Below are 12,081 nucleotides of genomic sequence, written 5' to 3' on the forward strand. Positions count from 1 at the left end.
TCAGTGATGTACCCCCTGTGAACATTTTTTTAAATTCAAGTAACCCCTAATCAGAGCAAAGCATTTTTGGTTGAAAAAAAGAGATAAAGAAGTAAAATAGAGCACTATCTCATCAGTTTCTGATTTATTAAATTGTATAACAGTGCAGGGCTTCACGGTGGCAGAGGGGTTAGTGCGTCTGCCTCACAATACGAAGTTCCTACAGTCCTGGGTTCAAATCCAGGCTCGGGATCTTTCTGTGTGGAGTTTGCATGTTCTCCCCGTGATTGTGTGGGTTCCCTCCGGGTACTCCGGCTTCCTCCCACTTCCAAAGACATGCACCTGGGGATAGGTTGATTGGCAACACTAAATTGGCCCTAGTGTGTGAATGTGAGTGTGAATGTTGTCTGCCTATCTGTGTTGGCCCTGCGATGAGGTGGCAACTTGTCCAGGGTGTACCCTGCCTTCCGCAGCCCGATTGTAGCTGAGATAGGCGCCAGCGCCCCCCGCAACCCCGAAAGGGAATAAGCGGTAGAAAATGGATGGATGGATATAACAGTGCAAAATATTGCTCATTTGTAGTGGTCTTTCTTGAACTATTTGAAAAAAAAAGATATAAAAATAACTAAAAACTTGTTGGAAAAATAAACAAGTGATTCAATTACAAATAAAGATTTCTACACATAAAAGTAATCATCAACTTAAAGTGCCCTCTTTGGGGATTGTAATAGAGATCCATCTGGATTCATGAACTTAATTCTAAACATTCCTTTACAAAAAGAGAAATCTTTAACATCAATATTTATGGTACATGTTCACAAAAAATCTAGCTGTCAACACTGAATATTGCACTGTTGCATTTCTTTTCACAGTTTAAGAACTTACATTCATATTTTGTTGAAGTATTATTCAATAAATATATTTATAAAGGATTTTTGAATTGTTGCTATTTTTAGAATATTTAAAAAAAAATCTCACCTACCCCTTGGCATACCTTCAAGTACCCCCAGGGGTACGTGTACCCCCATTTGAGAACCAATGAACTACATCATGAAGAGGGCCGCAGTTTCAAGAGTCCAAAGGCTGAGGGGCCGGACGAATAAATGTCAATATTTTGTCAGAAGGTGCATGTTATATCCCTTTGAAATGTACCTACTTACAAAGTAAAAACATCGCCTCTCACAATGCACTGTCAATAATTTCATTATTCTGCCATCGCTAATCGTTTCCAGCATGTGCAGCTCGACAGATAGTGAACCGTATGAAAGAAACAGAAGCTCCAGAAGTTTTGTTGAGGATTCATGTTCCTTCTTTTGAATTATTCTCTTTCCTAAATTTTATTTCTTTACACTTCTTCCTTCACTTAGATCTGTAAGACTAAAAACAGAACTATAAAATAGACATAAAAAATGTACAACTTTGTGTATTTTACATGGATGGAAAATAGGTTTGTTATTAGACCCACACAAACATTACAAGTGTTTACACACGTACAAATTAAACAGCAATGTGGATCATCACAATAAAACCTAAGGTGAAACGTTACTGCCCTCTACTGGTCAAATTTAGCACTACATGTATTCAACGAGCTGTGATCGCCAGCGTTAGGGTCAGACAAAAACACAACACGACCACAAAGTCAGCTATTTCAATACAAAACACACTAAATAACTTTATGCCCAATGTTTTCTTATAAAAATTCTACCAAATTTCGTGATACTTATAAAGACTTACCAGGTTTCGTGATGAAGTTAACACGTGTGGATTTCTTTCGTGGTTGCTGCTTGTCTTTAAAAGTGTCCGCCGCTTAAATTGTCAAACAGGAAACAATGACTTGAGCACTTGCTTGCAGCAGAACATTAATTCTTTGTTGCCCAGTCGTTGAAAGTCCTATTTTATTATTATGATATTTTAATTTATTTTTCAAGGCTGAAGGTGCATTTTTTTGGCTTAAATGCGTAGTCTTCTTCTATGTACCAACTGCTACTTTGTGACACATATGCCTCACTGTTGCCCCCTCTGAGGTGGCGGGAGTACTGCATACATGAGCAACCAAAGTTTAAATGGTTTCATCGAGCCTTTTTAAGTGATCTTCGGCGGGCCAAATGAAAAGCTTTGGTGGGCCGTAAGTTGAATAGCCCTGCTTTAGAGTAGCCAGTGTACAGCTTTGGGTTGTACGGTATACCGGTATTGGTATAGCACAGCGATACTAATGAATCACATTCGGTAATATACCACCTCTAAAAAGTACCGGACCCCCTCACAATGTCGTCACGTCATGACATTGCTGGTTTTACGAGCAGAGGAGCATGTTCGGCAGCACACAATCACAGAGAACTTACAAACAGATACAGAGTGCAGACCAAAAAGGGAGAATGGACGCATTTTGGCTCAAAAACTAACGATAAAATTTAAGTTATAACACTGAAACACCCACAGAAAGAGGTGCTTAAAGACATGGCAAGGTAGCTAGCGGCTAAAGTCCAGCCTCAGTCGGCAGTCTTTTAGCTACTTCTAAATTACTAATCCTGGCCTCCAAGGCGACAAATAAAGTACGTTTCTTACAAGTATTATTATCACTGCAGGATAAGGAATAGCTAAACATGCTTCACTACACGCCATAGCTCACCGGCATCAAAATGTAAACAAACGCCATTGATGTATCTTCACCTAAATTCCACTGTAATGATACCAAGTACAGGAGCGTATCTGGTCGATACTACTATGATTACATCGATATTTTTCAGCATCACAAAATCTTTTACGGTTTTTAAAAAATGTATATTATGTTTATAAACTCAGGAAATACGTCCCTGGACACATGAGGACTTTGAATATGACCAATGTATGATCCTGTAACTACTTGGTATCGGATCAACACCTGCATTTGTGGTATCATCCAAAACTAATGTAAAGCATCCAAACAACAGAAGAATAAGTGATTATTACTTTTTAAGAGAGGTGTAGATAGAACATGTTGAAAGAGAAAGTAAGCAGATGTTAACAGTAAATGAACAAGTGGATTAATATTGTTGTTTTTTTTACAGCTTTTTACATTAATTATTCCTTTTATACCGCTTGTCATTAATAATTTTGACAACATAATAAAATGGAAAATGACAATATGTTACTGCATATGTAAGCAGCTAAATTAGGAACCTTTGGGCTTCACGGTGGCAGAGGGGTTAGTGCGTCTGCCTCACAATACGAAGGTCCTGCAGTCCTGGGTTCAAATCCAGGCTCGGGATCTTTCTGTGTGGAGTTTGCATGTTCTCCCCGTGAATGCGTGGGTTCCCTCCGGGTACTCCGGCTTCCTCCCACTTCCAAAGACATGCACCTGGGGATAGGTTGATTGGCAACACTAAATTGGCCCTAGTGTGTGAATGTGAGTGTGAATGTTGTCTGTCTATCTGTGTTGGCCCTGCGATGAGGTGGCGACTTGTCCAGGGTGTACCCTGCTTTCCCCCCGATTGTAGCTGAGATAGGCGCCAGTGCCCCCCGCGACCCCGAAAGGGAATAAGCGGTAGTAAATGGATGGATGTTTACTTACTATTAAAAGACAAGTTGTCTTGTAAGTCCATTATTTTATTTAAGGACAAATTTGCAATAATAAACATATGTTAAATGTAACGTAAGATGTTTTTTCTTAAAATAAAGCCAATAGCGCAATTTTTGTGGTCCCCCTTACTTAGAAAAGTATCGAAAAGTATCAAAATACATTTTGGTACCGGTACCAAAATATTGGTATCGGGACAACAATAGTACAGCTTGAATAGCAATGTTGATATCAACATGCAAAATGTTGGTCTAAATCAGTGGTTCTCAAATGGGGGTACGCATACCCCTGGGGGTACTTGAAGGTATGCCAAGGGGTACGAGAGATTTCTTAAAAAATATTCCAAAAATAGTAACAATTCAAAAATCCTTTAAAAATATATTGATTGAATAATACTTCCACAAAATATGAATGTAAGTTCATAAACTGTGAAGAGAAATGCAACAATGCAATATTCAGTGTTGACAGCTAGATTTGTTGTGGACATGTTCCATAAATATTGATGTTGAATATTTATTTGTTTGTGAAGAAATGTTTAGAATTAGGTTCATGAATCCAGATGGATCTCTATTACAATCCCCAAAGAGGGCACTTTAAGTTGATGATTACTTCAATGTGTAGAAATATTTATTTAAAATTGAATCACTTGTTTATTTTTCAACAAATTTTTAGTTATTTTTATATATTTTTTCCAAATAGTTCAAGAAAGACCACTACAAATGAGCAATATTTTGCACTGTTATACAATTTAATAAATCAGAAACTGATGACATAGTGCTATATTTTACTTCTTTATCTCTATATTTCAACCAAAAATGCTTTGCTCTGATTAGGGGGTACTTGAATGAAAAAAATGTTCACAGGGGGTACATCACTGAAAAAAGGTTGAGAACCACTGGTCTAAATAGCTGCTAAAACAAGTGGAAATCAAGATAATTGCATCTTGCCCACAGTCAAGCATGGTAGCGGCATGATCTGGGGCTGCAAGAGTGCTGTCAGCACTGGAGGAGACACGGTTCTTTAAGAAACGTGTCCTGTGACATTATGAAGCAGAAATTGCTTGTTTACAAACATTACAAAACAAGGCTTTGTTAAAAAAAATGGTATTGTCCCTTGAGAAGGTAAAATAAAACAATTTACGACCCCATCTATTTGCAAACGCTTCGGTTTATGAACCTTTAAATCGTGTCAAATATGCCCCTGTTTGCGAACCACGTCTTTTTGTACCAACGCCTCAATAGGGTGTCGGCAGGCCAGAAAGCAGGGCGCAACACATTTTGGGGAGGCTTAGTTATCCACTTCACTTCACTGCACAGGAAGAATCACGTCTCGACACTCAAGCACTGTGTGCCTTTTTTTTTGTTTGTACATTTTGCTCTCTCAAGAGACCCAAAAACTCAACAGACCTGTTTGGAGAGAAAGAGGGAATTGCTGCGGAGTTTAAAAAAAAAAAAAACTATTTGCGAGGAGTACAATGGTGCTCACAAGCATGACCACAGCACAGTATCAAGTTTTAATCGTGAGAAGAACTGTCTTTTGTGGAAATAGCTGCCAGACCAGACACTATCTCTCCTCTCGCTCTAGCGAGGACCCTCACTCTTCCAAAGCACAAACAAGCAAATACGGCTCCCGACTCCTGCCCTTTCTTTTCCCCCTCTGTCTGCTCCTTTCTCGTAAACTCTCTGCCGTTGTTAATGCGATTATAAAGTTTAATATTGTAGCAACATGGTTGTTGAAGTTAAGGATTTTGTTTGTGAGAGGGCACCGTGTTGTGTGTGCGCATGTTGGCAGAGCACAGCATACAGCAGCTTGTTGTTTTTTATTACATCAAAAGTTGATCCATCACCCCCTTCTTATGTTTGTTCGATATGCAGTACAGTATAGCACACAGGTGTCAAACTCAAGGCTCGGGGGCCAATTCTAGCCCACCACATTATTTTATGTGGCCTACGAAAGCCTGGAAATAATATGCGTTAAAAAAATGCTTAATCTTTTCTTACTAAATATATTTGTTCTTTCCTTTGAAAACCCGTCCAACTGAAACTCTAATAACTAAAGTTCCTTGGGAGAATAATGTTTTATCGCTTTCATGGTGGGTTTACTGACATATATAAGTAAGAACTTTATACTACTTTATATTAGAAATGGCAACAGCGCAGGATGAATGTTCCATAATAAGAAGATGGAGAAAAAGAAAAGTTTATCAACTCCGGTGTCGCACGGACTACAAAGTCGGATGCGCAAAATTTTTGGGGATTTATGCAGATCCCAAATACAGATCAGCAGGTACCAGAAGGTAAGAAATGTTGCTTTTGCATAATATTGCGAAACAAAACGCCAGATAATATGTCTTACCTATGATAATACTTGCATGTTGAAGCACATCAAACAGTGCAGCCTGCACTTATCTCTTATGTTTGACTGCCATCTACTGGTCACACTTATTAACATGTACCAAATAAAATTGCTTCGAGGTGGGTATGCTCAACCAAACGTATTCCTTACATTAGGCACACCGGGTTATAAGGCGCACTGTCGAAAAAATTAGATTAAGTGTGCCTTACAGTCCCAAAAAAAAGGTATATAAAAAATATATTGTTAATGTATTATATTTATATACATATATTACTCATTGTTAAAGGGGCCCCTCTGAGGTCAACCATAACTGTGATGTGGCTCTCAATGAAAATAAGTTTGACTTCCTTTGTATAGCACATTCTTTTGTGTGCAAAGTGTAGATCTTTACCAAAATATGAACTTCTGTAGAGGCTGGAACCCATTATTCATATTTACAAACATTGTTTCCATCTGAGTTGGGAAATTGTGTTAGATGTAAATATAAACGGAATACAATGATTTGCATATCCTTTTCAATCCATATTCAGTTATTGCACTACAAAGACAAGATATTTGATGTTCGAATTCATGAACTTTATATGTTGGGGGAAATAATAATTAACGTAGAATTACATGGCTGCAACATTTGCCAAAGTAGTTCGGAAAGGGCATGTTCACCACTGTGTTACATCACCTTTTCTTTTAACAACACTCAATAAACATTTGGGAACTGAGGAAACTAATTGTTGAAGCTTTGAAAGTGGAATTCTTTCCCATTCTTGTTTTATGTAGAGCTTTAGTCGTTCAACAGTCCGGGGTCTCCGCTGTTGTATTTTACGCTTCATAATGCGCCACACATTTTCGATGGGAGACAGGTCTGGACTGCAGGCGGGCCAGGAAAGTAGCAGCACTCTTTTACTACGAAACCACACTGTTGTAACACGTGGGTTGGCATTGTCTTGCTGAAATAAGCAGGGGCGTCCATGATAACGTTGCTTGGATGACAATATATGTTGCTCCAAAACCTGTATGGACCTTTCAGCATACATGGTGCCTTCACAGATGTGTAAGTTACCCATGCCTTGGGCACTAATACACCCCCATACTATCACAGATGGTGGCTTTTGAACTTTGCGCCTATAACAATCCGGATGGTTATTTTCCTCTTTGTTCCGGAGGACACCACGTCCACAGTTTCCAAATATAAATTGAAATGTGGACTCGTCAGACCACAGAACACCTTTTCACTTTGCATCAGTCTATCTTAGATGAGCTCGGGTCCAGCGAAGCCAGCGGCGTACCTTGGTGTTGTTTTGCTTTGCATAACAGAGTTTTAACTTGCACTTACAGATGTAGCGACAAACTGTATTTACTGACAGTGGTTTTCTGAAGTGTTCCTGAGCCCATGTGGTGATATCCTTTACACACTGATGTCTGTTTTTGATGCAGTACCACCTGAGGGATCAACAGTCCGTAATATCATCGCTTACGTGCAGTGATATCTCCAGATTCTCTGGAGCTTTTGATGATTTTACGGACTGTAGATGGTAAAATCCCTAAATTCCTTGCAATAGCTTGTTGAGAAATGTTGTTCTAAAACTTTTTGACAATTCTCTTACAAATTGTTGACCCTCGGCCCATCCTTGTTTGTGATTTACTTAGCATTTCATGGAAGCTGCTTTTATACCCAATCATGGCACCCACCTGTTCCCAATTAGCCTGCACACCTGTGGGATGTTCCATGTAAGTGTTTGATGAGCATTCCTCAACTTTATCAGTATTTATTGCCACCTTTTCCAACTTCTTTGTCACGTGTTGCTGGCATCAAATTCCAAAGTTAATGATTATTTGCAAAAAAATAAAATGTTTATCAGTTTGAACATCAAATATGTTGTCTCTGTAGCATATTCAACTGAATATGGGTTGAAAATGATTTCCAAATCATTGTATTCCGTTTATTTTGACATCTAACACGATTTCCCAACTCATTTGGAAACGGGGTTTGTACATTGTTTCTTATGAAGTCATTAGCTTCACTATGCAAACTTTTCCATTTACGAACCATGTTCGAGAACAAGCCAAGTTGGTAAATCGAGGTTCCATTGTGGTTTGAAATGTAAGGCGTGTACCCTCTTTTGTCAGATACTGTAGGTACTAATCTCACCAGGACAGAGTACTCCACGTCGTCGCCCAGCAGGCCTGTGTCGTTCAAGGTGTACTTGGCTTTCTTCACACGGGCGTCCACAGGTCCTTTCTCGATCTGGTGCTTGATGGCTCGGAACAGTTTGTACAAGGGCTCGCCTGCCGAGTCCTGAGAAGCACACAAACCCGTGCAAATATAAACAGGTTTTCGGAAAAGAGTACTATATTTATTTTTTTATTCAGGCATTTGTATTCAAAGGCAGACTGAGGGCAGAAAAGTGGAGACTGAACATTACAGAAATGTCCAGGGTAAGCTAATGGTAGATGTATATTTTTGTCATTTCTTTCCACATATCGAACCATGGTGCCATGACTACTGTACCTTTAAGAACTGATAGAGACAGATTGACATCCAGTTGCACAGCATCCTTTCTACCACCGTCTCTGACCTGGAACACACATTACATGATCATTCCTTTTTTGTGAATGTTAGCAGCGAATATGTTAGCAATCTAGCAAGACATACAATTAGCTCTATGCCAAACCAAACTGCAGGCATGTGAGCACCCTTTAAGGGAAAACAGGAAAAATGAAGAAAAAATAGAAACATTGCCATCGTCACAAAGTGCAGCCATGCAAGCATATTTAGAAAATCATTCAAAAATAGGTGGGTTGCAATCACGTGACCTAGAGGCACATCTAAGTTTCAGGCGATGGTCTAAGCTCCCTTAGGCTACTGTTTATTAACCTGAGTCAGTGCAGATTTAGGCTTATTTTGAAAGTTTAAGAGACAAATATAAAAGCGATCATGAAACATTTTTTAAAAAGGGGATGAAGTGGATTTTCACACTATTTAGAAGAATATTTTTTTTTAAGATTTAAACCATTTATCATCACCAAGAGGTTACTGCTATACCTAACTTTACTTGACATTTACGGTATTTGGAGAAGGAAAGATTGGAGGAACATCATCTTTAGATCTGAGTGGTCCACAAATTAATTAATTTGTGAAAGTCAAGGTTGGACTTATTCCTACATTGCTAACTGACAAAACGAGTGCTGCTGTGATCGTGACCCTAATGAGAAAAAACATTTGTTAGCAGTGGATTTCCTGCTACAAATATCAGTCTAATCTACAATTCAGGTCGGCAGTTGTTTTTATGCTGTGAAGTTATTTTGTCTCATTGTTTAGCTGTAGATGTCCCTTTGTTCGGCAATGTTTGCTAGCGATATCAAGATTCACTATATGGTCTTGAGAATTATTAATGTACTTTATCAATACAATTAAGGATGTTTTCTTCATGCCAAGAAATATCACCAAAGATGCTATAATGTGGTATAATTTACCGGTCGATCTACGTTCCCATCTCACCTTGAGTTATGACCGAGAGGACAACATCACGGGTCAAGCGGCCAAAATGAGTTTCCTCCGCCGTTTGGCGGGGCTTTCCCTAAGAGATAGGGTAAGAAGCTCTGCCATCCAGGTGTAGCTCAAAGTAAAGCCGCTGCTCCTCCACATCGAGAAGAGCCAGATGAGGTGGTTCGGGCATCTGGTCAGGATTCCCATCTCAGCTTTGAGTTATGACCGAGAGGACAAGATCACAGGTCGAGCGGCCAAAAGTGCGGCGTCTTCAGTAATGCGGACATTGTATCGATCCGTTGTGGTGAAGAAGGAGCTGAGCCGGAAGGCAAAACTCTCAATTTACCGGTCGATCTACGTTCCCATCCTCACCTATGGTCATGAGTTTTGGGTCATGACCAAAAGGATAAGATCACGGGTACAAGCGGCCGAAATGAATTTCCTCCGCCGGGTGGCGGGGCTCTCCCTTAGAGATAGGGTGAGAAGCTCTGCCATCCGGGTGGAGCTCAAAGTAAAGCCGCTGCTCCTCCACATTGAGAAGAGCCAGATGAGGTGGTTCGGGCATCTGGTCAGGATGCCACACAAACGCCTCCCTAGGGAGTAGTTTAGGGCACCTCCGACCGGTAGGTGGCCACAGGGTAGACCCAGGGTACGTTGGGAAGACTATGTCTCCCGGCTGGCCTTGGAACGCCTCGGGATCCCCCGAGAAGAGCTGGATGAAGTGGCTGGTGAGATGGAAGTCTTGGCTTCCCTGCTTAGGCCGCTGACCCCGCGACCCGACCTCGGATAAGCGGAAGAAGATGGATGGATGGATGGACGGATGCTATAATGTGGTCATCCGTGTTGAATAAAGCACTTGTTTATCCTGCACAAGAACTAATTGCTTTTAGTTTCACTTATGAAAATGGACAACAAAAATACGAAGGATAGAACCAACAATCCCGATATTTATTACTAGGACTTAACATGATGTTAGTTTATTTGGACAAGCAGGTCTTCTAGTTATATTTAGGCGTATAAAACACAAAAGAACACAAACTAATGCTATCACTTGTCATTTCTTACATTTAGTTCTGCTCTCAAACACTACTAATAGAGTATAGAATGACTTTGATTGCATCACATAAAATTTTTCAACCAAATTAATGTTCAAAGTGATCTGTGCAGACAAACATAGTCCGATTGTATTCTACAAGATGATGAATGTGATATATTTCGGAGCCATTTTCTTTGACACATTTGTTTTTCTCTGGCTTTATTACCTTTATGAACCACTTCTTTCAGGACTCTATGAAAGCTATTTTCTATCTCTCTGTTTGCACGACTGGAACACCAAAGAACAGAAAAGCAGTACGGCATTTTCTGCTCAAACTCTTCACTCACTCTCACTTGCTTTATCGCTATGCTCAAGCTGCATGACCATTGTGTGAATTAAGCCGCAAAGAAGAAAAACAGATGTGATGTCATATGCAACCCTCATATAGGGTGCATTTCTACACTATATTTCACCTTTAGATATATTCTCATTTATCTCTTTTGGCTGTATTTTTGACATTTACATATCCCATTAGTTTTAGTTTTTTTTAGTAGATAATTCAATAACATTACTATCATTGAAAATTTAATTTAAAATTATCTGCCATACACCTGGGGATAGGTTGATTGGCAACACTAAATGGTCCCTCGTGTGTGAATGTTGTCTGTGTTGGCCCTGTGATGAGATGGCAACTTGTCCAAGGTGAACCCCGCCTTCCACCTGAGGGAAGCTGGGATAGGCTACAGCCACCCCTGTCAATCCGAGAGGGACAAGCGGTAGAAAATGGATGGATGAAATGCAAAGAACTCAGAAAATATTTTCCATTTGGAAACTCTATCCAGTAGTCATGCACCCTGGGGCAATATATTTCCAGTGTTGTGATCTCTGTCTACATCCGTCATGTCAACAATATACCATCTCCCTGGCTATTAATAAATACTCTAGAACAGTGCTTCTTAACCTTGTTGGAGGTAACAAACCCCACCAGTTTCATATGCACATTCACCGAACCCTTCTTTAGTGAAAAATATAATTTAAAAGTTTTTTTCAAATTCAAGACAGAGATACCGTATTTTTCGGACTATAAAACGAGTTTTTTTTCATAGTTTCGCCGTGGGTGCGACTTATAGTTACCAGTATTTGGTAACACTTTAGTATGGGGAACACATTCTAAGTAACAGTTGAGTTCAATTTTAGGACTAGATAGAACAATCCCATGATACAAAATAACCTGAGTAGAGTGGAAATAATAGGCTACCTCCTTCAGAGCTGCTTCAGAACGGTTGTGGGGTTGGACCTGGTTGGGTGGGATTGCAAGATGGGGGACAGAGAGGAGGAAGGGGAATGGTTGTCAGCTTCATTAGGGTCATCAGGTGGGCACCCTCCTTTACCGGCGTTTCAATGATAGGCCCACGACACCTCCAGAGGGCTCCTCAGCTACACCCGGCGTCCCTCTTTTTGGACACCAAGGGAAAATATTCAAAGTAGGGCTGCAACTAACAACTAATTTGATAACCGATTAATCTGTCGATTATTACTTTGATTAATTGATTAATGATCGGATAAAAGAGACGAACTACATTTCTATCCTTTCCAGTATTTTATTGAAAAACAGCACACTGGCACCATACTTATTTTGATTATTGTTTCTCAGCTGTTTGTAAATGTTGC

The 12,081-nt window shown here is 39.8% G+C and overlaps 1 protein-coding gene across 5 annotated transcripts in view; it reads right to left on the reverse strand.

Annotated features, from left to right (window-relative positions):
- plxnb2b (plexin b2b) overlaps positions 1-12,081 on the reverse strand; it is a 523,376-nt gene that overhangs the window by 45,194 nt on the left and 466,101 nt on the right. For all 5 annotated transcript variants that reach the window (XM_061916746.1, XM_061916747.1, XM_061916748.1 and 2 more), the window contains 2 exons: positions 8,397-8,463; positions 8,037-8,183 (listed from right to left, as the gene is read on the reverse strand). In XM_061916746.1, coding sequence (XP_061772730.1) covers positions 8,037-8,183; positions 8,397-8,463 — 214 coding nt within the window. The remainder of the gene's footprint in view (positions 1-8,036; positions 8,184-8,396; positions 8,464-12,081) is intronic.

Source organism: Nerophis ophidion, linkage group LG12 (assembly GCF_033978795.1).
Source record: "Nerophis ophidion isolate RoL-2023_Sa linkage group LG12, RoL_Noph_v1.0, whole genome shotgun sequence".
NCBI classification, from domain to species: Eukaryota; Metazoa; Chordata; class Actinopteri; order Syngnathiformes; family Syngnathidae; genus Nerophis; species Nerophis ophidion.